Below are 26,881 nucleotides of genomic sequence, written 5' to 3' on the forward strand. Positions count from 1 at the left end.
GTCCCCTGAAGTACAAACTTACCAAGGGAATTTCCTGCTTATGTCCGTCTGTGGCTTTAAATTCGGCTGTGAGGAAACAGCGTGTGAATTACAGTTTAGAATGTTGTCTTCAAAACAAGTGGCTATAAGGACAAGAAGCTGATAACATTGAGTGATCATATCAGTTGGTATGTTCCTCGCAAGACTCTGAAGCACTGTTCTCGTCTTTTTCTCGAGAAGACTGGCGCTTTGATCAATTGTGGATGCTCATCCTTAAGGCACATACAGTAGCTGCCAAAACAGGCCTTCTAAAGTTTGTGAGTATGTTGTTGGTACTTTCCAATGGAAATGCATCATTGGAAAGAGGATTTTCAGTGAATTCTAATCTGCTGACTGAAAACTTGCAGGAAGAAATACTGAACGCACTAAGACAGATGTACGACTTTGTTCAACGTTCTGGAGGTGTAGAGCATGTTGATATCACCAAGTCCATGTTACAGTATGTAAGAAATGCTAGTTGTAGGCGTAAGGAAGCCCTGCAAACAAAACAAAAAGAAAAGGAAGCTACAGACAAGAAGAAGGCAGAAAAAGAAGAGTTGAAGAGGAGATCAAGGCATTGCAGTTGAAGAAGTCTCGAGTGTTGGATTTGGCTCGTTCTGAAGCAAGTGCAATAGACGCAAAAGTTGAGTCACTGCGAAATTGATGGGAGCTTCCTTTTACTTATGTTTTTGCAAAAGTAAGTGTGTGAAATATTTGTAGCAGCATGTTTTATTTGCCATCAATTGAGTCACTTTGGCCACGTCTGGAAGAAGGTATTTTTTTTTGATAATTTAAGTGAGTTGAAATATTTTGAAACCCGTCAATGTACTGTTATGCAGTTTTTTCAGTTTTGTGGAATGTCGTAATTGTGTTACAGAAAACCTGGAAAAATTCAGTTTTAGACCTGGAAAACCTGGAAAAATCAGGGAATTTAATTTACTAGATCTGGTAGACATCCTGTATACACATTTAACCTTAATAACAACACACATCCTTTACACTCCATTAGAGAGAATATTTTGAATAATAAAAAAATTCACATTTTTATTTTTAATGTAGATTATGCCAATTTTCACATCCCCACTTTCATTTAATTTGTATAAATGCTAATGGTTAGTTCAGTCAAATAATTTACAAACAATAAAATTTTTTTCATTGAAATACATTCAGTAGTTCTCACTAATACCGGAACACACAGAATTTTTAAAAAAACTATTAATTTAAGTTCTGAATAAGGTAAACATCTTTTTCCTTTTGTATTTTTCATAAATCCATTTAGTGAATAACCTTTTTATTCTGAATGATGTACCATGCTGGAACTGATTTATAACCGGTGTTAGAAAAAAGACCAAAGCAGAGCATTTTGTTGGATTTTTAGCAAAACACATTTTGAGAAGATGCAAAATGCTTAAATTTCTATGAAGAAATGAAAAAAAAAAATTAAAATAAAAAAAATGTCACTTAGGCGGTGTGGTTTCTTAAGCGACAAAATACATGTTTGTTAACATGACGTAGGCGCTAAGCACGGGAGTCTAATGAGGCGCCGTGCGCTGGGGAAGCTGTTTGCAGGCAGGAAGGCGAGACGGGCGCAGGCATGCGGACAGAGCTCTCGGCAGGTGCCCGGTGGACGGGCGCGCGTGCCGGCGTGGGCCTCTCTGTCCCTCTCTTCTCCTGCAGACCTCCTCCACCAGCTCACCTGCCGCTCCAAGGCCACGTTGCGCCCTCGATCGCTCCGTCGAGGGGGGAGGGGGAAGGGGAGCGTCCCGGAAGCAGCACACTTCCACTCTCGCGGCGCTCCGGGTTGGCTTGGTCGTCTCCAAGACCATGCGGTGCTCTTCACATGCTCCACGTTGTGGACGTTACTTTATCTTTCATTTCAGTCATTTTAACTAAAAATAAATTACATTTTATATGTATGTATATGTATGTTTTGAAGCCTTTGCTTAGAATTTTTTATCAGTATTTTTTTTGACTAAGGATAGCAACTTTTAGTTTTATTTTTAGAATCTCATTTTAAGGTAGTTATATATATATATGTGAATAATTTTGTGTTTTTAAAATTTAATATGTTTCGTTCTTTAAAGATCTATTTTTCGTACAATATTCGGTAAAGCTGGAAGTCTTTACTACTTCCACTTGCCAACTGTGGGGTAGGTTATTATTTTTGAGACAGTTGGCGTAACGTGGCTAATACCATAATTTTAAAATTAAAGAATTGCATTGACCGTTTTCCTGATATATGGTGCCTCTCGTAAACAATTATCATGTCCTTTTGTCTTCTGAACTTTTTATCTTTGCATGTTGCAAATGCTTGTTTTCACAAGAAATCTCTAGCATAGTACAACTAGTTTTTAGTATGATGAACATAGAAAATGTGTTTGTAAGTATGCGATGATGGTGGGTAATGCTGTAGTGTTAATTATGAGCTACATAATTCTTGAGAAAGGAGTGAAAAATGTTGTATATGTTTAGAGATAATTTAATGATAGATTTATGATTTAGAGAATGTTCTGTAAATCAGCACTGGATATGTAGCTACTCATTTAAAGTGTTTCTAATGAAACAGCATTTAAACATACTAACATCCCCAAACGTTTTGTCAAATTCTAAACTTATATTGTGTGTTTTACACCATTTGTGATTTTTTCAACATTCTCTGAAAAATATACAAATATTCTTGTTAAGGATGTAGTGATGAAAAAAATCAAGTTTAAATAATTTTAATGAAAAATAACTTTGTAACTGGCATGATTCATTTATTATCATTGTCTAAGTTCTAGAGTGTACTGATTTTCTCGCCGGATTACATTTTAGAATATTCCTCTTCATTTAACTGGCTGCTTGCATTCAATAATGAAGAAACCCTTGCAGGGCATGATGAGTCTTCATTTGGAAGTATCATACAGACACATTTCTATGAACTGATTGTCTTTGTATTCATGCAAACACAATCCTTTTACACGGTTCATAAATACTATCAGTTTTATTAGGTGTTGAAATGGAAATAGCAAAAGTTTGGTTAATAATTACATAGAAAAATTATTTCCTGCCACTTTTCTCAAGTTGTCCCCAGATGCATGTATTTATAAAGCCTTAAAAATCTATTTTAATGTGATTTTTGCAACTCCCGTGATTCAATTAAAGTAATTTTTTTTTTGTTTTAAACATGTCATTTTATTTAAACTTAGGTGTTTATATTTTTATTTTTAATAACTTTTGATTAATTTTTAATGTGAAACAAATGCAGTGGTAGTGGATTTTGTAAAGTTGATCCTACCTACACAAAGTTTATTTTGAATAAACAGAACTGTGCTTATGAAATTAGAGTGCAGCGTAATAGAATGGTATTTTATATTTCAGCCAGAGATTTTTATGGTTATTTAAAAATGTTTTTTGATTCAAAAAATGTTGAATTTAAAGAGGTGCAGAGGTAATATGTTAGTTTTAAGTGGCTATAGTGAAACTTCATTACAAAGGACCTCACTATAAAGGATTTCTCAATTTAATGTATATATTTTCAGGTCCTAACAAGATGTTTTACATTTAGTAGCAGTTCAGTATAAAGCACTTCAATTATTAAGTACCAAAAAAGGTGGGTTTTTTCTGGTACGTTGTAATGTGATTTCACTGTATTAAGTACCATTTAGTCTTCTTAGTAGTTAAGATTTTAATTTGCACCTTGGCATCAAAGAGATTTTAAATATTTTTAAGTGAATATTAAATTAAATTGTGTTTTCTTACTCAAAAATGATAGAGGCTTTGCATTTGCAAGACCTGCTGATTGGTGGTATTAACTGCTTCTGTCTATGCTTGTTTTGATCTTGCATTATAGTTAAAAATGATGTACGTAGCAGTTTGGTAAATAGTACATACATGATAAGGGATGACTTGAAAATCATTTAGGCACCCAAATTTGTTGATTGTTTTGCTTGACTGCAAAGATATTCTCATAGTAAGCCAAAATTCAATTATGTAAATTCTAAGTATGTCTCATTATTATTGCAATTTTTTTAAATAGCATTTTTCGTCCTGCATTAGACAAATGTATGATACGTAATCAGAAACCACAATAGCAAAAACACCATTAAGAAATTTAAATAAAATGTTATTGTTCTTTCTAGACGATACTAAAATATTTAAGGTTATAAGATTAATGAGTGTGTTTACTTGATAATATATTTATTCTCAAAAACTTGTAAGATATTAAGATGTAGTATAAAATCTTTGTAATGCTATAGTATCTTTTGTATAAAGAACATGCATCTTCCTTGAAATGTAGATAACATACTCTTTATAAATAATACGTCAACATATTTTATTCTCGCAAGGCCTAAACTGTATATAATTTGTATCTCTCTTGCTCCGACTATTGATATGTATATAAAAAATGTTTCTCTAACTTTGTCTTAAAGTTAATTTATAATACAATGTATCAATGTGCAGCGTTCCAATTCTAATGTACAGTATTCGTAGGCAGTCAGTAATGTAGATAGTAATTTAGTAATTATAATAATATTTGAATGTATGGACCTTCAGTACCAGACAATAGCAATGTTATCTGAAGCTATCAAAAAATCCTGCTTTTTAGTATGATAAGTATTTTCAAATAACAGTAAGATTTTCATTTTGACGTGATAACGTCTTATAAATTGATGAACGCCGGCTGAACGCACGAAAAATTGTCACGTTCTGCCTGACCCGAGCGTGCAAGAACTGGCCAGCCACCGTGCGAGAAAATCTTCTATAACATCAAACAGGTTAAGGCGGGCTTTTTAACTAATTGTTCGTGATTATATTTAAACAAATTATTTAAATTAAATTTGCAAAAACTGTAAATAATATTTGAAAATTAAAAAGTATGCAATTTTTCATCAATGTTTTCTTATGACGTTATCACGTAAAATTATCGTCCGTAACCGACTTTACAAACAACCCCCTTTTTTTTAACATATCTATGTTGAGTTAAAAATTTAGTTGCTTTTTTTTTTCTTTTCAAGCAATTAATTTTAGCCAATATATGCTCAAATTGTGTATTTTATTAAAACTATCAATGTGTAACTAGTTTCAAATTTTATGAAAAATGCAAGGATTGTTGTTGCATGAAATCTGAATGGCAGACAACATGCAAACGAGTACAGAGAGGTGTGCGTGTAGGTGGCATAAAAATGAGGCATCCCTCCTGCTCCACAAGCAATTAAAGGATGATGCTGTAGAGTTCCCAGCCCTGCAATTAGTACTAGTATATTAGGTAGGTAGACTACAGTTTTACCCTGTTATTAATTTCCTGATCTTAACACCATTATTTTACTGTCCCTTGTCCCAGGATTTTCTTCATTAAGAGAAAGGCATACATTTTGATGTTTTCATGTTTCAAAATTTCCTGCTTTAAAATTGTAAAATAAGCTTTAAAATTGTTCAAATATTCATTATTTTTACAAAGTTATTGCCATAAACCTAAAAACATACTGTGATAAAACATTCTTTGATTTTAAATTTAACACCGTAGAAATTATTAGTAGGTATTTTTAGAAGCAGATATCTTTAAGCAGAATTTAATTAAATTTATTTTCTTCTATTTTCTTCAAACAAAAATTGAGTAAGTGTCTAAAGGATTTCAAAAAAAATTCCATAAACAATTAAAAAAACAGTTGGTAAAAATAATGTTGAACATTCTTTATAATATGTTTGTCAGATAAATAATTTTAAAAATTTATTTAGAATAGAGGAAATGAAATTTTTGTTTTTGCTTGTAATATACTTTTTATATAAGCAGTAGTAATTTTTTTTTCCTTGGAAAATCTTACAATGCGGGGGAGAAGGAATTCATGTAAATTGAATGTGCCACTAAAGATCATGCATGTTTTGACTGGCTCATGTAGGCTTCTGGGAATAGTTTTTTATTTGGATTGAATATCAAATTACAGTAGAACCCCGATTATCCGTGTTAATGAAGGGGACGTCGAGTAAGTCGGATAATCGAAAATCGCGGTTAGCCGAGTCATGCTTGCCTCAAAGGTCATTAGCCCACAGACAGCCATCTGTGGACATTCGGAGATTACATGTATACACATGCTTTGTGTGCGTGTGCGTTGTTGACATAGAAGCGGACTGCATAGTGCTGGGCAGCAGTGGTTTGTAAGTCTTTCGTGTGCGGAGACGTGGGCACGCGAGTCGTTGCACCGAGGTGTGTGACTAGCCGCCCGCCAGTCCGAGGGCCCAAGACAGCTGATAGCTGCCAAGGTCACGCATTCTTTTCATCGTCCGTAAGCGACGCTGCCACACTTAGCTCATTGCTCTGTTGTCAGTAACACCATCGGGCTGGTTATTGTTTTACAGAACGACTGCCTTCAAAATTCTTTTCGAGATAAGATTTTTCATACCAATGCATTGAGATTTGATTTGATGGTTTTGAAACGGTGTCTCTGTCTCGTATAATTCACGGTGTTTTTATCCTCCTTTATTTATATGAATTTTAAATGTTAGATTTTTATTTTTAGTTTGCTGAACGTGGAATTAGTGCAAAAACGGCCTATTATGACTTAGTGTTGCAGATGGGTCGGAAATCTTATAACGACCACCTCTCTATAACGACCCTAATCTCGGGAACCGTGAGGGGTCGTTATATCTATTCTCCGTTCACTCTTAGCTGAGTTTTGAAATAAACAAACACTGTCGTATCACTGCGCCGCGTCAGCAAGTGATAGGCTGAATTTATCTTGCGTGCCAAGCACTAGTTGCAACACACACACTTCCGTACAGTCGGTGCTCATAAAATAACGGAGAAGTGATATAACAGGAAAATGGTTCTTCTGTCAAGCCTAGTTTTTTTAAAAAATTTACGTCTGCTGTGATAAAATTACGCCACTTAATGGTACACCCTCCGACCTTTTCTGTTGAAACCATTCAAACAAACAAGTCTCCAAGCTGCTAAATGTGGATTCTTTCATCGTCTTGCGTTTATTTAATCCACTTGAAGTGTCAGCCTGTGAAGCAAACTGAAGGAATTTTTCACGATTTTTTATGATGTCGCGCACTGTTGTGTTACCGACATTAAACTCAGTCGCAAGTTTGCAATCATTTCTCCACTCTGAAATCTTTCTATAATTTTTGTTTTGCTGTCGATGGACAGTACCACTCGCTTTCTTTTCTGTTCATTTGATGACATGATGAAATGTTGCGCTCAACACTTCCGCACAACACAACGGTATAATCCGTCGGAAAGCAGATCACTGTTACAATACATAAAATTATCACCACCTTCACGCTTCAACAACGTACACTAATGGAATGGACTGTCTCCATGCGCCGGGTAATCTCTGTGGCACGGCGCCGTGCTGCGCGCGGGAGTGTACAGTCCGGTCATGCGTAGGTGGAATCGCGCACTAGTGTATAATCTATTCACGTAACATGGAACACAAAAATATTATGTACATACGTATGTATGTACTAGTATTTTTTTAAAAACTTGTGAATATAAACATAACTGAGTCAAAGTACTTTGACCAACATACATTTTGCAAAGTATTTTAACATTTACATACATTTTGAATAATTGGTTATATGTAACTAAAAAATTGGACTTGATGGACATAAATCGCGGTTAATCCGCGAATCGGATGATCGAGTCACGGATAATCGGGGTTCTACTCACAAATATTGAATATTTTATGAATCAAATTTTGACGTATAGTTACTTCACAGGAGTCCAAGAAAAATTTTACAAAAAAAAGTAAAATAAAAAATAGATAATTGTATGTAAAACCATTATTAATGAGTATAAAATCAAAGTAAATAAAAAAATTTGGCATTGAATTTTCTTAAAGCAATAAAATATTAAGTTTGAATATTGTTTGGGTAAGCCAACTGATTATATTCTTGATAATATGAGTGTTTTAAAAAATTTTTAATCTAATTCATATATTGTCACATATGAAATCAATGTGTGTATAATGTTACAGAAAACAAATATTAATTTCTCATTTAATTATCGTAGCTTCATACATGTTACATATATTCAGTTAAATTTTGCTGAATGTCCTACTTAGTGTATCTATTGGTAACAAATAATTACACAATTTTGTTTGATCTGGAATGTTGAATCTAATATCATATTATTCATGAATATAGAATATTTTCTTGAATAGTAGCAGTTACTTCACAGGAGTCCAAGAAAAAATTATCAAAAAAAAGTATTAAATAAAAAATAGAGACATATATGTAGAACTACTAGTATCTCGTCACTTCTTGGTTAACGTGTAGAGACGGTGGTATATAAAGGTGGGAGAGGGTGGAATCAGGGAAATGTGTTGGCAAGTGTCATGCGGAGACAGAGGAAGGTGGACTATAGTTACGTAACAACTAACCGAAAACTTCAGTGATCATGCCTTTTATTTCCCAGAACTCTTTTTGCAGAAAGTAAAAGTTTTACTTTCCGTATTTTACTGTATAGTTTGCACTAGAAGATTACATACAACCTAAGGCTTGTAATTTAAATAGATCTGAGTCAAAATTAATTCAGCTTGCAGATAAATGCTTTTTGAATATCATCAGTAGTCAAAACAAGATATCTCAAAGCACTTGGAAATGAAACAAAATTGTAGAGCTATGCTTGTTTATAAATTTTTTAATTCATTTAACTAACTTCTGTTGCACCTTCGATTGTCTGGTACTGTGGGCAAAAGACAATTAGACTAGTGTTGTCGTGTGATAAAGACTTCCGATTAGAACCATGCATCTCTGTGTGTTGAGAAATACTAAGCAACTCTGAATGCTTCTCTTGTGTTGTTCTCGTGTGAATTATTTTTAATTAAGTCAGAACATAATGTTTTGTAGTTTGTATTTCACTGTTAATGTTTTTTGCTAATATTTTAATATGTATGTGTAGAATAACAGTTTTTATTAATCATGTCATGTGTAGGTACTATAGTTTGTGGCTATATTATCAATTTGTATAGGTAGTAAACCAAATTGAATGTTGGGACCAATTTTTTTATTAGTAATTTTTGTATGAGTTCATATGATTTGATGTGCAGCTGTGCCACACACTAACATCAAAAATTTTTTTGCACAGTTAATTGATTTTATTTCTGACAACACCAAGGTGATAATTGCTGATGAAATTTAAAGAAAATAAGTTTACAAAACATAATTTTTAGTCCCAACTTTAATCTCAAAGCAAGTTCAAGTTTTATGTTACTTTAATGGCTCAAAAAGTTCTGTGGTAGTAAACTTAGCTGTCAGTTACCAGTATAAATTGTACATAAATGTTTAAATAATTTTTAACCAAGCTTATCAGTACTAGATTCTTTGCTCATAAGCTGGAGAATTTCCTTCGTCAAAATTTCAAACTTTATTTTAAAAATTGCAATCATAATAATTTATAAAAAATTTCAATTTTACTTCCTCTTTGACTGTTGAAAAATATATTATTGATATATGTTTTTTTTAAGCCCCAAACTTTTTGTATATTGTAATTTTGTACTTATGTATTACATTTATTTTAAGAAAATTGTTAAAGTTAATTTCTAAAGATATACTAATTCCACAATTGTTCTGCTGCATAGGCACATGCATAATTTTTCTTAACTTTACGATTTGCAGATTAAAATTTATGACCACACTTATTACTTTCCTGGTAGTTGAAGTTTTTTTCTCTTCTTTCATAGCTCTTGATTCAGAGGTTTTATTATTATCGTGAGCCTTGCAGAGCAGCCAGTCAATAGCTATAAGTTTTTGTTTGTAGTTTGAATACTCCATTTGTTTACTACTGGTCCATTTAAAAGTTTCAGAACTGTTTATTTAAGTAAGTTGCACCTGATATCTCGTCTAATGTTTCCTTGTTATTGTAGTGCACACATATTCAATGAGTCGGAATGTGTATTTTGTTGGGTTGTAGCCTAAAATATTAGTTTGTGTGATGTTTTTGTTTTCCTTTATAGAGTGATATGACTTGTATAACTGTTCATTTGCAAAAGAAAAGCTATTAGAACACTCTTGCTAGAATGCTATGAGCACCAAGGTGGTAAGACATCTAGCTAACCCTTTTGTCCAGGAAAACAAAAGGACAGCCTTGTGTTTAAAACCAACTTTACTTCAATACCACAACTAGGGATTATTGAAATACAGTTAACAGTTTACAATTTAACATTCTTGTTGGCCATGATGTACAATAATGATTTTTGAAAGTTTTTTTTTTTTGCCAAAATCTTGTTTATTTGTCTTTGTAAAATCATCCAAAAGAATTCGTCAATTGAATGTTCTTAAATGCTGAATATATTGCTGGAGATTTTTAATCCTGTTGTTTACATGGTACACTAATTTATTTTCACCTAAGTACATATGTGTTATCTAACGAGTCAGGCATCACAATATGAATGCTGTTTGTTTATTGGTTTTATTTAACTCCTGAAATTTGTCACTGATCACTTCAAAACATAGCAAAGTGCTGTGTGCATGCAATGTTGCCTAGTCTCATCGCGTGGCTGTGCCGAAACAGTGGGAGATTCACCCAGATTCGCCTCTGGTGTGGAGACATCTGATGTCGCCTGCCAACTCAATGCTCCGATGTTTGTAGCCATTGTGCTAGTTCAATACTTTATTGGGGATTTTTATTCATTATTCAAATTGACGGTCATAAATAAATAATACTTAAACTTTGTTTGAAAGTATGGATAAAACCCTTGTTGATAACAACAATTTTGTGATGAAATTTTATTATTTAACATAAGTAAAAAGCAGAATGAAACCTTTCTTTAAAAAACAGTTTTTCTTCCCTTCATTACCAAAAATGTCTGGGGTTTCTCAAATTCTAAAGCTTTAAAATTAAAACTTCATGGTCCTACTGTGTGTCGTCAATCAGGAGAGTTTAAATGTGAAATATTAGAGCATTGATTTGTCTCGGGAAAATTAGTCACTGTGTACTGTATCTTCTTTCTCTTGGAGCTTTGAAACTCTGTGTTTGGTGGTGTTGCATCCAGCATGACTGGAATCTCACTGAACACAATCGCACGTGAATCAAACACCGGTGTTTCTAAACTCTTGTGGCTGACTTTTACATCCAAAATACCTTCCTCCCCGCCCCCCACTGTATGTTTATTTGAAGATAGTGGGCTTGTAATGAATATGTGTAACCTCACTACACTTGACATTTTTTCGTGGCTATATTTTTGCTGTGTTGTTTTCATGTATCACCTAAAATTATTTTTTGCGAATTTAGCTAACATCGACTACAAGTGACTATGCTTATGCAACTACATACGTTCTTGTATTTTCTCACATCATATTACTGGGAGACAAAGTTAAGGGGGTATTAGGCTCAGCCATTCAGGATTTTTGAATAATTGACCCTAGTTGGCAATAGTTTTTCCTTATTAATTTTGCTCTACGTGGCAAAGACCTAATAACTGTTTGAAGTAACACTCCTGGAATGGGTTAATTATTATAAAAGCTGTAGTCATCCGTGTGTAATATCTGGCATTTTCTTCCAGTGGTAAATATCAGATTGTAAAATGGAATAAAAGCTTGGGAAGATACGATTTATGCCTGTGCCAGTCCATCACTTTACCAGCCAAAGCAAACAACTCTGTTGCTCTCTCGCTAGAGTACCAAATGGTAAAATATCCTAATTATATGCAAATTTATCAAGCCAAATACTCTTAACACTAGAGAACGGCGCACATCAATACTTATTAGCAAAGGCAAAAAAAATATTCTGAGTGTAGAATTGAGTTAGTAAATATGATAAATAATAAATATTAATTTAATACAGTTACTAGCATGTTTAATAAACAAACACGCAGTTACAGATGGCATAACAAACACTTTCAACAAAGATGATGCGATAAGTTAATAGCAAAATCCAAAATTTATATATGCTCAGATAATAGGCTAAAAGACGAGACATTTAAACGTAATTTAAAATTTAAAAGGCAGCCAGCAGAATTCAATTAAACTATTCCACATAAATAGTGGTTACCCAAGAATGCATAAAAATTTAAAATTATTAAAATATTAAAAAAATCTTAAAACAAATATTTAAAAATATTATGAACATTATACTTCAAAAATATTGTTAATCCTGCGTCACTTCATGAACTAATGACAGAGGTACAGCAATGTTGATTGGAACTAAATAAGTTAATTTCTAAACAAAGTATTTTTCATATTCTTTGAAAACAACCATGGTCTAATACTTGCACAAATATCATTGACTTGTACATGTTTGTACTGCCAACTACATAAAACATAGCTAAATCTGTGCAACTTCATGTAATAACCAACTTGGTTGAATATATATATAACATATTGGCCAAGTTTCGGTAAACCCTGCATAAAATTGCAGCCAATTTTTAAACACAGTGTTCCACCAACTAAAATGTATAATCATTCACTCTTGCAGGACTGGCTATAGGTAAAATTGGTAACATTGAAATTTTTACCACTCACTAGATATTGCACTTCAAGCCAAACCAATTTGACGTGACTGGGCTGACTAAAAATATCCATGGCCAAAATTGATAAAATGCCACAAAGTTATTCACGCACTAAATAACGAACGTAGTGGTTGGATTATGAAATCTTGATTCCTTCACCAGAAATATTAAGGTGGATCGGGTTGACTTATTGTTGGTCACAGTGCAGGTCCTGCAGGTATTTTAGCCCTATCGGGCGACAGCTTAAGTTCCGTCATCGTCGCACTAGTCCAGTCGCCGCCATCATCCCCAGTCGTGCTCACATCCAGACCCCCTTCGCGGTGGTCACCACAACTCTCCGCTTGCGGCAAGCAGCACACACCACTTCGACCACTCACAGTCATCTGCAGTCCTGACATCACTGCCATACCCGCACTCTCGTGTCCAGACCATGAAACAGTATTTCAATCTCAATGAACACACTATCGGATGCAGGTTCAAAACTCAGTCGGTGCAATAACCTACCCACACTATTTATTTTATTTTTTAGTTTTAAAACCTTTAAACTTGAAGGATATAGTTAATTAAATAATTATTAATTACCTACTTAAAACAAATGATAACAATTAAGACTGTTTATACAACAATAATTTGTTATTAATAATAATCCAAAGATACTAAAGCTGGACTGCCTAAAATAGTAATAACATATATATACTTAGTTTTATTGATTATAAATAATTTAAAAAAATTATCACAACAAAATAAAAATCTATATTGGTGTGATCACTGGCCACTATAAATAGCTCAAAATTGAAATTATAAGGAAAAATTTAAAAAATCCAAGACTTTGTACTTGGCCTTATGTAAACAATAAGTGATAGAACAAAAAAATTAAACTGTTTTTTGCCTCTTTTAACAGATGAATTCTTGAAAATATCCATGATCATAATGCTTGGCTGAACATATTATTAATAGTAGATGATAATGAACATATCTGTCAGCAGGATTAACTGAATTTAGCTTTCACTGCAACACATACATCACATTCTCCGTACTAGCACCTTGCCAACTTATGTTTTTGCTTATAATCTGGGGAAAACTTCCATGAAAGCTCTAAGCGTGGTGGGCCTTTTTTTATTTTCATAATACTATATTCAGACAGTGCTTTGTTCTGCGAGATTTATCATTGTGTATGTGTGCTGTCTGTGCCGAAAGCTGCAAGTGTTCCTATTTGTAAAATGTGAGCAACTTAGTTGGATTCATGTCCTCGCTGATAGATTAGTGCACAACCAATATTGGCCACAGTTGATGCAGCATTTCTTTAAGTCACGTGTTTGTGTTACGTTGCAACCAATGAAGAATGTAACAAGTTGCTGATGCTGGGGCACAGATAGCTGGTATGAATGTTGGTGTGTGCAACAATAAATAAATGTGTATAAATGAATATATTTTAGATTAATTGCATAAATTTTTATGAAATACATAGACCATACTTTAATAGTGCTAGAGAAGTTCTGATATTATACTATTTATATTTTTCTGTTTGACCTCAATATTTCCTGTCAGGAAGGAATTTTCAAGAAAAACTTATCATATTGCTAGTGACAAGATTATATGGTGTATTGTGATAAAACCAAAATAACACCAAAAAGCATGTTACTACAATATGTAACACCATTATACACCATAATATCACCGAAATGCGAGTTATATCATGGAATTAAGCAGAATTTAACCAAAATCCAATCACAAAAAAAATTAATCTTATAATTTTTTAAATTCAAGGAATATAATATTTTCCTGACAAAAATTGTACCAAAATACATATATCAGATAAATTACGTTAATTTGTTTATCAGATGAATTAATTTAATTTGTGTTATTGTGCATCTCTTATTGAATCACTCTTAAACCATAAATTCTCAACAAATTATTTAAATGCAGTAAACCAATACACTATTTTGGTGTAGTAAGTATTACAAAACAGGTTTTATATAAAAAAAAACACAGAAATCTTTTTTAGAAAACAAATTGGACTAAAATAAAACCATAAAATCTTGTCTATATAATGCATTACATATGTACGTAGTGTTTATAGTCTATGGTTTTCAGTTGACTACATGGTAATGTTTCAATGTTTGAGGAGGTGCCTGACTTGATTCAGCCATACTAACAGTTTGTAATTCTCATTGATTGCATGAACTATAGCTTTTTCGATTATTACCATATTTCTCCACATCAGTATTCTGTACTGAATCGTGAATGCAATTTAAAATCTTGGAAGCCTACTTGTATTATATTAATTTGGCGACAACCCTCCGTGTCCCCCCAGTCTAAGGCTGTTACGACGCACCGCTGTTGCAATGGGTCGATAAACGGTCGAGAGTCGGTGAGGTCGATGATGAATCCTGCCGTTAAACCCCTCGGCCGAAGGGACCGGGAAGGCTCTGTGAAGCGTTGTGCAAGGCTTGTTAGTGGCATCCTGGGGGCCTGCTCCCAGAGCATCCTCGCCGAGAAACTACCCTTCTGCCTCTGCCACGGGTGTCGCCACGACCCTGAGAGCCATTCCCATCTCGCGCTCGTCGCGGGCTCATCGCGTCAACCTGCTAGCTATCACCCTTCCCGAGCAACCCTAACCGCTCCAGTCGTTCTAACCCACTGTCAGCAATCCCCAGTCATTCCGTCACCCCTGTATCTCACCCCCACAAAGGCAGAAGGCGTCAACTTAATGATAAGAGTGTGATGACATTTTCTGCATTTTCAAAAGTTGAACTCTTGTTGTCTTTTGCTAGTGTTTATTTCCTTGGTGACGCACCATAATGAAGCAGTTTAACTAAAATTCAATTCTTGTCAAAAAAAAGCACAAGGTCTGTTTCTTGTTATAAAGAAAGCTATAAAAATGCAGTGACCACAATGGGCCCCACTGGAAGTAATCTCGGCTTGATTCCCAGCAGAGTGTAGCTTCTTAATGATATACAGCCTGTGTGTTAATCCAGTATATGACAATCTTTGTTTTGGAGTTTATCCAAATCGGTTCAGTAGCAATGATGGGATTGAGTTTTTGGCTGACACAGCCTCGAATTCTGAGAAGAGCCAACAACTAGAGATTTTTGAGCAGGGTATGTTAAATGTTAACCGCCTAGTTAAATGTGGAGTGTGAATTTTAGCCCCTTAAGTTTTTTTTTTTTTTTTTAAACTCATTCCCTACGTATAGAAAAGTCATGAAAACTATTGTTTTATTTTATTTAAAAAAATTGCACACAAAAGTATAGTAACACTAACAGTTGTAAAATTATATATGTTAAAAAGAAATTGAACCAACTTCAAAGGTCAAGTGTGGTCAGAAGTAGATTATATTTTGTTATTGCTTTAATTTTTTTAATCATCTACTTGGGGAGGGAAAAAAGGGAAAAACTGAATTGGGGGGGGGGGGGGGGGGAGTTTCTCCCATTGTTCCTCCGAAAGGATCACCACTGGATTGAGTAACAAATACTATAATGCCCAAACTTTCACATTTACAAATTAGTAGGACAGGAAGTAGGATTAAAAAGATTTAACTCTGTATAAAAAGTATTTAAACTATACTGCAATTCAAAAAACAGCTATCCTTCTTTTCTTATTTGAAATAAGACTGTAAACAAATCAATAACAATGGTTTGAATCCTCAATATTTTTATTTGTATTTTCCATTGCTGTGTACTAACGTAAACCAGTTCATGCTGTTCACGAATATTATTAGACTACTAGATGATGTGCCTGTTCTTCGTTACGGAAGTCTACAGGCAGAAAATACTTGCACTGCTCTTTATGCATAAAAGTTGCAAAATATCCTTTGTTAATGCTGCTCCATGACTTACAATGAACCTTTGTTGGCTATTTAACCCTTTTGTACAAAGTTCAGTCAGTAATTGAGTGGGTTTTGGATTTCAGTGTTAGGCTAGATAATTATACCCGAGGCCATACTAACGACACTTGCACATGCTGTCAACCTCCCTTTCAAAGCTTTGAAGAAAACATAATTTATGTTTTGTTAGTTTATTGTGCTGCATATAAATTATTTTCTTTAAGTTGATAAATTTGATTACCAATTACAATAGAAACACTTGATTGATCACTGGTGACTGAAATTCAACGTCCATGTGATTTAGGAAAATCCCTTTTGGCTCGGCCTGCAAGCGCAAAGTAGACTTAAAATGTCATATTTCTGCATGTTGGATTAAAAACGACCAAGGTCCATTTAGGTATAATAACTGCAAACTAATGCAATAATTTTCATATCGAGGGAGTTAAAATGATTTTTCAGATTTATGCATCAGTCCGGAAGTAATTTGTGCAAAATTACAGCAGTTACTGTGCCTATAAAAAATGGCTTATGCATGTTGATAGATACATAAATACATAAACCTTTAAATGCCAATGGTTTTGGGGTCTAGAAATCATGAAACGAAAAACTAGGTGCGTATTGATTTTCCAAAAGTCCTGCCATGGTAATGACTGCAGTAGGTAGTCTTTCTTCAAAATCTACCTAATAAAGGTCGACTCCTACACAAATGTTTGGATCCGACCCTGGGTGCAGCTTGTAAGATACCTACGTATGTTGTATGGTGCAGGAAGTGATTTTTTTTGCCACTTTCTTTTCTCCCTTTTCCTTTACTGCTTTAGTTACTGCAGCCTTCAGTGAAAAACTTATGGAGTACTGATCTGCTCTGAACAAACATTAAGTGTAGATTAACAGGAAGCTGGTTCTATAGTCTTTTAAAACAATTACAATGTTTTTTTTATTTTTTTTATTTTTCCCAATAAATTTTACATTTATTTATTTGATGTACTCCACTTTGTGCATTGAAGCTATGCTACATGATTCTACATTAATGACTTACACCTGTTTTACAATGGCACGGAAACGGATCCGGACCCGCAAGATATTTACATTTCACTATCCGTCTGTCGTTTCTACAATGCATGGAAACATAACAAACGACAAAAAATGAGATTTAACGTCACATTTCAAAATATTTAACTGACACAATTTTTTTTTTTTTGAGATCTGAGAACAAAACAATATCAGGATTTACATTTGTAATAAAAATAAACTACAAAGTAATGATAGAACACTAGATATTGTTGTGTTTGAAACTCGGTTCCATGAGATCCGTCTCTGTGTACATTATCCGCCTACATTTACGTGTCACTGTAGAACGGTCCTCATTGTAGGCGATTAAATTATTACCTACATATGTAGGTTATGTACATACAGCATAAATGTGCAGTAGAATCTCAATTTTACATAATCTCATTAACATTTTTCCAAGGGTACGCCCTTGCTTTTATTCCCTTGATTTTACTAATATGCTTGTGTTCTGATGTTCATCCTATGTTTACAATGCATTGTATTTCTGTTATTTACTCCACTAGTAAGTACATATAGCTTCAATTTATGTGCACTTTTCTCATATTTTCTTTAGGTGTTTTTTTTTCTGATGCTAAGATAACCAACCTTTGTATTTTCTGGAAGGTAGACTTTTTTTTCATATTCATTAAAAAAAATGCTTTATTTTTAATGTTGCATGTTGAACTAGACATTAGCATCTTGCTATGCTCAATTACTTTAAATATGCTGAAACAATTATTTCCTTTAGACCAAATATTTAATAATTTACTGTTACAGTTACTTACTGCAGCCCTGTTCAAGTACATATCTATAGAGTACACAGGTGTATTTGACTTAATATATGTAGCATTATCAGTCACAATTTTATTATGTAATGAAGTACCAATACTGACATACATTAACTCTAAATAACATTATATATTAAGCTTCAGTGGTACTGGCATTCCCATGTGGTTTTCAAAAAAATACTAATTTTTAAAAGAATGTGGATAAAATTTTAAAATTGTTTGTATAGTTTCACGAGATGGTATTAAAGTAAATTACGTGGAATATTGCATTTCCCTTTTTAACAAGTGACCCTCATTTTTCTACACTTTATTTTTTCTCAGTCTCATGAAAAATGTAAACTAGTGGTTCTACTGTATAAAATTTCCGCCTTAGCTAATTGTCATCGGAGAAATGCTTTTGAAAGTTTTTTAAAATGTTTGTACTGTACGAAATCTAAATAATACTTGGGTGAATAAATGTACTTGGAGAAGTTTGTTTCTTACATTATTATTTTGTGTATTCAAAGCTATAATACTACTTTTAAAACTGTTTGTAAAAAAAATTTCTTGTTAATGTTGTGTTTGTTAAATGTATTGTTACTTCTAACTTTGTAAATATTTTTTGATATATTATCAAATAAGTAAGAGGTTAGTTGTGCATAAGACCAGATGTGGATTTGAGCGAGAACCAATTGTGGAGTTGAGCGAGAAAGTTGCCATTTGAGTCAGGTATTTTATGTTTTATTGAATCAAAAGATGTAAAATAATGAGTTTTTGACAGTTTGCTTACAATCACTTGTATGTAAGGTATAAACATGAGATTGTATTCTGCTTAAAAAATAAGTTCTTAGTCATTATTGATATCTACATGTAAGACACTATTTCATATTTTCTAATAATAATTTCCTTCTATATAAAACTTTTTTCTCTCTGTTGCTATTAGTACTTGTGTTCTATACTCAACAAGAAATAAGCCTGTGCGAATATTCAAAATTTTGAAAATCAAATCAAATAATTTATTATTTGTATGCAATTCAGTATTTATTTAGTAACAATTCTACATGACAAATATTTTGTTATTTTTTTATTTGAAGTGTAGTGAAGCTGTATCATGCCATCTCGTGTAACAATCAAAATCTATGATTAAGAGTTATTGTTGCACAACATAAATGTGCATATCCCATTTTCAGTACACCGTGCCAGCATTAGTAGGGACAAGATTATCGGGTGGATGGCGATAAAACAGAAATGACACCAAAAAGCATGTCAGAACACCACATAGCACCGAAATGCAAGTTATATAATGGAATTAAGTTTCATTTAACCTAAACTTAATTCAAATCATTAAAAAATAAATCTTGTAATGTTTGAAATTCAACGAATGTTGTTATTTCTGAACAAAAAAGTTGTACCAAAGTGCGTGGATAAGAAAAATTAATTTAATTTGTTTTATCATGCATCTGTTATTGATCACTATTTAACCACACATGCTCGCTAACTTTATATTTGTTGTCACTTAATTAGTAGGTATTATTGAAATTTTGAAAATACTTTTACCACCTATTGTCAAAAAAAAAACTGGCTTATTATTATAGAACTCTACCACACACTGTGAATCATTTCCACATTTATATTTTGGCCTAGTTGGAGTGATGCTGCTAACATAACGGGGCTGGCCCCTTAGCATTGTCACTGTGCGACGAATCCACATCTGGCCGGTGCAGCAGTATTATTCATATGATCATACTGTTACATTCCATTTATAAATAAATTAATATATTAAACCTTTCTCTTTGTATCCAGATATCTATCATTGGTTACTTATAAATAATATTCGTCGCTAATGTTTGTATGCTGTGTTACTGATGTTGAGTCTTTCACTGCCTGTGTGTTCAAAATTTGCTGTTCATTAATAACCTTTGAAATTGTTGTACATTGTTTAAAAAAATTTCTACCACCATTAATTGAGGCTTCAGTATTAAATATTCAAATTTATTTGTCAAATTAGTTGCCTGCACTTTCAAAAACAAATTATTCTCCTAACATTAATAGGCCTACATTTATTCTGCGATTTGTAAAAAAAAAGTTTTCAGAAATGAGAATCACAGTTTTGTAGTGGTATCAAAAACCATTAAAAAAAAACCTTTCCTTGCTTTGAATACATTATGATAATTGTTTGCAGATTTTTCTGAACATAAATTTTGCAAACAGTATACCTCTGCTTTTTTTTTTTTTTTTTTTATTATAAATTAAGCTATACTGATAGCATGCGAGCCAAATACATAGAGTGATTCAATAGGTGTTGGCGTGAAATTTAACCTTCATTTAAAGCAGTACGAAGGAAATACTGTAGAACTACCATAGGAGGAAAAAAAGAAAAGTCAGATTTGAAGCTCACATAGTGTTAGTTACAGTGCATTTGATTGGGGATATCGTCAGCATCAGACTTCATCCAATGGTATTTATTGTCAGTCTGCAGAGGTCACATTACGAGAAACTAAGGGGCCTGGGGACATTATATGATGAGACAACTTTTCAAACCCCACAATTTAAAAAGATCTTAAAATCATAAACATTACAATGGCGCACGGGTGGACCCAACTTCGAATTTTGCGAGGGGCGATCAAGAGTTTGCGGGAAGAGGGGGGGGGAGGAGTTAATACCTCCCAGTTAAATGGGAAATGAGAAATTTACAATATTAATAGCCATTTGGACTATTCTAATTCCATCCTGAACTCTTTAAAAATATTTTTTTTTGAACCACCTGCTATTTTTATTTATGGGAGTTTATAAATTTTGGAATTTAAAGGGGGGAGGGGAGGGGATCGCCTCTATTGCCCCTCCTACATGACCGCCATCACTGTGGCCATAACTGTAAGACTGTTGATTACATTTCAAAATTTCTATGATAAAATTCATTTGCACACCTAGTAGATAAATTACTGACCTTAGAACCTTGGGTTACTGCATTTTTACAACAAATTTCCATTGAAAGATGAACTAAAAAGTTGCTTGTTCCTACATGGAAACAAAAACAATTGATGTCAGTTATGTATGGTACTAATCAGTAGGTGGCCAATGAAATTTCTGAAGGTATTCTTCACATCAATAAAAAAAAATATTGGTTAAAATTACAGGCTTTAAATTTCAAATACACACATATTCTATTAACTAGCAAGAAATAATTGAAACAGGATTTAAGGAAGTACTACTTTCAGGCTGTGTTTAGATAAAACTGAAATATTTTGACAGCTGGCAATGTAACAGTTTTTTTCTAAAATAAACTATTGAAGCACCAAAATATTGAGGAAACAAATGTTTATGTAGAGAATATTCAGAAACTCTACCCGAATAATTAGAGAGGTGATTAGTTATGGAAATAGAGGTGGTGAATATATAAGCCACTAACAGCACATCTCTATTCCCAAAAGTGATATTCACTCTTAAAAATCAGATTATGAAATCATATTAGTACATAGTAACAAAAACTATCACAAACTAAAAAATGATTCCGTGGGCTATATTTTAAGCTACAGAGTTCTTCAACTTATTAATAAACTTAAAAAATCCCACATTATACAACATAATAGGGGTTGACATATCTGTTATTTCATTTGAGCCTTTCAATATAATGGATATTTCATACCATTTTATTGAAAAGTATAACCTAACGGGCCAAAACACCTGTATTTTTGCAAATTCCGAGGACACAGCATTTTGGCGTACAAAGACACGCTAAAGTTTGAGCGGCTGTAAGAGGCATATATATTATCTACTTTATTTCCATAAGGAATCACCTCCCAAAATATCCACACTACCCGTTCAAAGAAAGTGCAGATATCGTATGAATATATTTTCTGGGTTACTTCTTCACATACAAACTATGTAATTAAATAGTTTAAAATTTAATTTTTCACTTCACCATCTAGTAAACATGATTTACAGTATTACATGACTAAATTAATTTACTACTGAAGTTTCTATGCTAAAAATTTAAATTTAACATTTACTCCACATTTAAAGTGTGTGTACCACTATAAAACCAGCTTGTGGAAACATATTTCTCGTAAGGTTGTTTTCATAAGTGTTATGTAATAATATTTTTGGTGTTTTTATTGGATTTTTCTGTACTTTTTTTTGCCAATGGTTTTCCAATTCTAGTTACTGAAAGTGTGAAAAATTAGGATTTTACATAGTTGTATGTTTTCTATTGTTATTTTAAACCCTTTATATTTTAAGGGTTTCACAAAGCATCTGTGACAAATTTTGTCTCATTTATGTACATAGTAATTTATCTATTTATTGATGTCTGAGAGCAATATACGTTTTAACACTTTGACCTCGATTGCAAACTGTTTATATATATATATATATAGTATTTTTATCTTTACTGCATTGGAATACAGACTTGTATGTTTTTAATTATAGTAGTTCGTTAGCATCTTTGTATTTAATGTGGTTTTACGTTCCCCTTCCAAGACCCAGATCACAAATGTCCCACACCAGTAGTTTTTATCAATTTCAAAAATGTATATTTCAGTATGTGAATAAATACACCCGTTATTATTACTTTTACCTTTTTTTTTTATTCAAAGGAGTTTTAATGCAATCTTGTTTCACTTACTGCTATGAGACAAAAATGTTTTATGAATGTTAATTGAAACATACATATACTTAATGCAGAGCTATGTTGGTAATACGCATTGCCTTGTGTCTGTGACAGTATTTATTTTTTTGAGTATTCCGGTATGTTACTAAATGTGAAAAGATTATTTTAAAATGGTTTGGGAACAGGTGCATACTGTCTTTGGTCCGAAAGTTGTTTTCAAAGCGATGTATATTAGTTGATGATCCTACAGATGAACTTAATTTTGAATTAATTTATCTACAGGACAATTGTCTAATTAATTAACCCTATAGTTATAGAACTTCAGTGAGAAGTCAGGTAGTTTTATCAGTAATATTTTTCAGCAAGAATTATGGCTGGACTGACTTCATGTATTTGTGGGTATTTTCAGTTTTACAAAAATTATATAATGATACATCTCAGGTGTTGAGTTTCTTATATTAATTTTTATGTACAAATTTTGTTCTAAAATTCAGTTTTTTGTAACTTTGAGTGAATCGTGATATTGGAATATCAATGTCGTGAAATAGTAAGTAATTTTTACCAATAGTTTTGGGTATTTCATATTTAATGATGAAAGCCTGGAAAAAAAAAATAAGTGGAAATAAAAGTGAAAGCATGTGAATTGGCAGAAGGAGGTTGAGATTACTAATTCAACTTGCAGTGATGTCTGTCTCTTCCGCCACAACAATTAAAAATAAAAAATTAAAATTAAAAAAAACACGCACTACGTTTGTAACTTAGCAACACCTAATTTTCACATCTATGGAAACACTCACTCATTTAATAAAATAACGACATGTGATCAAGATTTTGAGTTTTCAAACAGGAACTTTATTTCAAGAATAAAAAATTACAAGTCATCAGGTAAGAGTCTTAAAAAAATATATAACACTGTATAAAAATTATTTACAATATTGGTCTCACCTATTTTCATTTTCAAATAGCTTATAAAAATAAAACCAGCAGCCTTCAAAAGCCGGAGGCAGTATAGCAGTCTGTAGGCCTGTGCGAATACTAACTTTTTGATGCGAAGCAAATATCAAATCAAATGTTTAAAATATTCACTAAGTTGAATTGAATTGTGAATATTGTTTTCGGCACAGCTGTATTACACTTATTTTATTCACTAAAAATGATTAAATAACAATGCATAATATTAATGTTGTGCATTCCTAGAAGCAAATGGAGTGTCTTCTTTTGATTAATCTTAGTAACCAACTTTGTGAAAGAAACACACAACACAAATTTTTTTTTAATGTTTTCATGAGCGAATCATAGGCTTCCAATATTTTAAACTTTGCAACAAATGCAAAGCTTTGCATCAGAACCGAGCTTCAAATTAAATAAATAGCATATTCCTTGGCGAACTCAAATTTAATATTAAAAAGAGTTTCGATTGATTTGCTTAGTCAAAGCTCCGCACAGGCCAAGCAGTCTGTTAAATACGAGACCCAGTTTTCAGAAGAGGTGACGCTCCTCTTTGTCCGTCAGGAGTTGCGGCATGGACAAGAGAGCAAATGAGAACCTGTCCCGCTGCCTGCTGATGGTTCATCTTGCATCTGAATCACCTCCGGAGGTGGGGCTTCCTTCGAAGGCGTGGTTGTCGAGGTTCTTTTCCTCCCGTTGCTTCAGCTCCATTTGATCTGTGAACAACCATTAAAATAATTTCAAATACTGTCAGGAAAAATTCTGTAAGCCAAATATTTTATCATATTAACTCTTTTGGGTTGGACAGTAGACCGTCTTGAAAACTACAGAAGTACAGCTTTCCATTTAATTTTGTTACTGAAAGCATTTTATTGGTATGTGCATATTAATTAATGCACATACACACACAGGTGTCATTGGAACAATTTAGATAATTTTTTTATTTTATTTTTCAAAACATTCATTGAGCCATTGACAGTCAATATTAATCAAATTACGTTCATTATAAGAGCAGTAACCAATCATGACTGGAGGATTATGAGTTGTGATAGCATTATAAATTAAAGCAAGTTTAAGTTTGAGTTTCTTGATCTGGGTTATCTTGCGTTAAGGAAAACTAACCAACCTCTATATGATAAGCCTGTCTGTATACCAGTTATTTAGTTCAAATTAAATCTGAATACAACCATCAAAATACTTTGAACTTAAAATATCCAGTTCAAATAGAATGGTAAATAAAAGTTTTGAAAAACATTTTAATGATAGTTTGTATGTCACATACAACAGCCATTGGTACTACACATAAATGGTTATAAATATTGGAATCCAATTATAAATTATGAATTGGGCTTTTTAGGTTTTTTTTATTTTTAATATTTGCAATGCTCACTATTCACTGTTTTTCAACTTGCAAACATATAGTATTCAGTTAGCAGATTGTCTCGCCATTTGAACTTCAGTTATTCTGCAGTTCGCAGTGCACTTTTATAAATAAACTATCGTTAATTCTATAAACCCATTAATAAACTGAAAATAGATATGTACACATTTAAACTGCACAAAAAATTATTCTCAACATTTAGGTGGATACTACGATGTAAACAAAACAGTTACATTACTTACATTTCGAAACAAAAGAATAGTTCTATTTCAAATTGTAAGTATTTTAAATTGAATTGAATACTGGTAATAGATTATAAGTTATATTTAAAATCTGTAATAGTTTCGGAGACCTGCTACATGCTTGGTGCTGACAGGAAATGAGAAAGATAAATAACTTATATATCTTATATCAAAAATGTTTGAGTTTGGATCTCTATACACCACGGTACGTATCAAAGTCACTCAGAGGCTGACTTCTATAATCCATAACTTGGCCTGTTCATGGCTACTGAGAATACAAAAGTAAAGTTATTTAAGAAGTCATCTCAAAATACGGATATTAGTAAACAATATGTTTTAGTAGTGTAATGAGTATAATGAGATGAACACAAAACAGAGAAAAAAAAATTTCTGAGCAAGTCTTTCAATACTCACCAGTTATGTGTAAATATCTAACCTCAGTAATGAGCAAATTCCTGTTTTCTGATGTCGCTCATGTTGCAAATTAACTTATTATACAAAACTTGCGACACAAAATTTAAGGTAGAATTCTTTAAAATAATACCAAGTGTGATAAATAAAATAATTGCTTTTCAAATACCAAAATTCCTGGATGCAAATCACACACATACTTTCTGTGCCTGAGTCTTGAACGTTGCTTGCCACCATCAAACACAAATAGCAATTAACAGCATGAAACAACCGGAAATTTTAAACTATTAGAAATGGCTTCGATACAACCCTGACTTGGGACCTGATCTTTTACAACGATTTTACTAAAATACTGCCCATCTGGTTACAATTTACTAAATAGTTAATACTACAAAGTTTCTGCACAGGTTAAAAGTTATACTTCTATGGCGTGACTAAAATATTAACCTAAAACATTTTAAAACATACATTATACCACTATGTACGTGTTTGTATATTTGTTTTTGCTTAAACTGCTGAAATCAGACTGTAAATACTTCCTACAAACAAATCTTAACATTATTGAGCCGATTAAACATTATTTTATATTACTATATTATAATGATTTTGAAAAAAGTAAAATAATAATAATTCCATTTATGAGATTTTACCACGTCCCTTGAGGTTAGTAAGTGCACGCTCTACTGCTGTGCTACTGAGACCAATGACTTACTGCAACAGGAATATGCATCATAATCATTGTAATGCCAGTTTTGTTAGTTTTTTCAATATCATGCAGTTACAATTGGCACCCGTCCAGCCGAAGGTCACCCCAAAGCCCGACCTCCATCCGCCAGTATCCGACCCCGCTACCAGAACGCACCCCTAGTCATGGCCCACACGAGTCAGGCGAGCCTTCCATGCCAAGGTAGAATCAAGGGCCGTGTCTAATTAATTAAACACCTTGACCCCAATTCATTAATAATCAGACCTAATTTAATTGTAACTCCACTATTAATTAAAAAACCCCACCCAAGGAAAGTGCGACGCAGGAGTGCCCGAGTCACTCACGTGTGAACTTACCTTAATAAGTTTGTGAGTGCCTCCTTTGCGGCCTTCAGCCTTAATTAATTGTTGTGTTGTGTTAACGTAAATATTACCTCCCTGTTTTTTATGTGTGACCAGTCACTGGAGCAGTCAGCAAGTGACGAACAGTCTCTGG

General features: G+C 33.0%; 2 protein-coding genes across 6 annotated transcripts in view; one reads left to right on the forward strand and one right to left on the reverse strand.

Moving 5' to 3' along the window:
- LOC134542481 (protein kinase C, brain isozyme-like) overlaps positions 1-15,627 on the forward strand; it is a 490,169-nt gene extending 474,542 nt beyond the window's left edge. For 3 of the 4 annotated variants that reach the window (XM_063386801.1, XM_063386800.1, XM_063386803.1), the window contains exon 15: positions 1,578-15,627. The gene's annotated coding sequence lies outside the window, so the exon portion shown is untranslated. The remainder of the gene's footprint in view (positions 1-1,577) is intronic. The other variant, XM_063386802.1, reaches the window with a different exon arrangement.
- Positions 15,628-23,527: 7,900 nt separating this feature from the next.
- LOC134542482 (putative inorganic phosphate cotransporter) overlaps positions 23,528-26,881 on the reverse strand; it is a 155,779-nt gene continuing 152,425 nt past the window's right edge. For both annotated transcript variants that reach the window (XM_063386805.1, XM_063386804.1), the window contains exon 10: positions 23,528-24,362. In XM_063386805.1, coding sequence (XP_063242875.1) covers positions 24,268-24,362 — 95 coding nt within the window. In that variant the 3' untranslated portion in view covers positions 23,528-24,267. The remainder of the gene's footprint in view (positions 24,363-26,881) is intronic.

The sequence above is a fragment of the Bacillus rossius genome (assembly GCF_032445375.1).
Source record: "Bacillus rossius redtenbacheri isolate Brsri chromosome 4 unlocalized genomic scaffold, Brsri_v3 Brsri_v3_scf4_2, whole genome shotgun sequence".
Taxonomy (NCBI): domain Eukaryota; kingdom Metazoa; phylum Arthropoda; class Insecta; order Phasmatodea; family Bacillidae; genus Bacillus; species Bacillus rossius.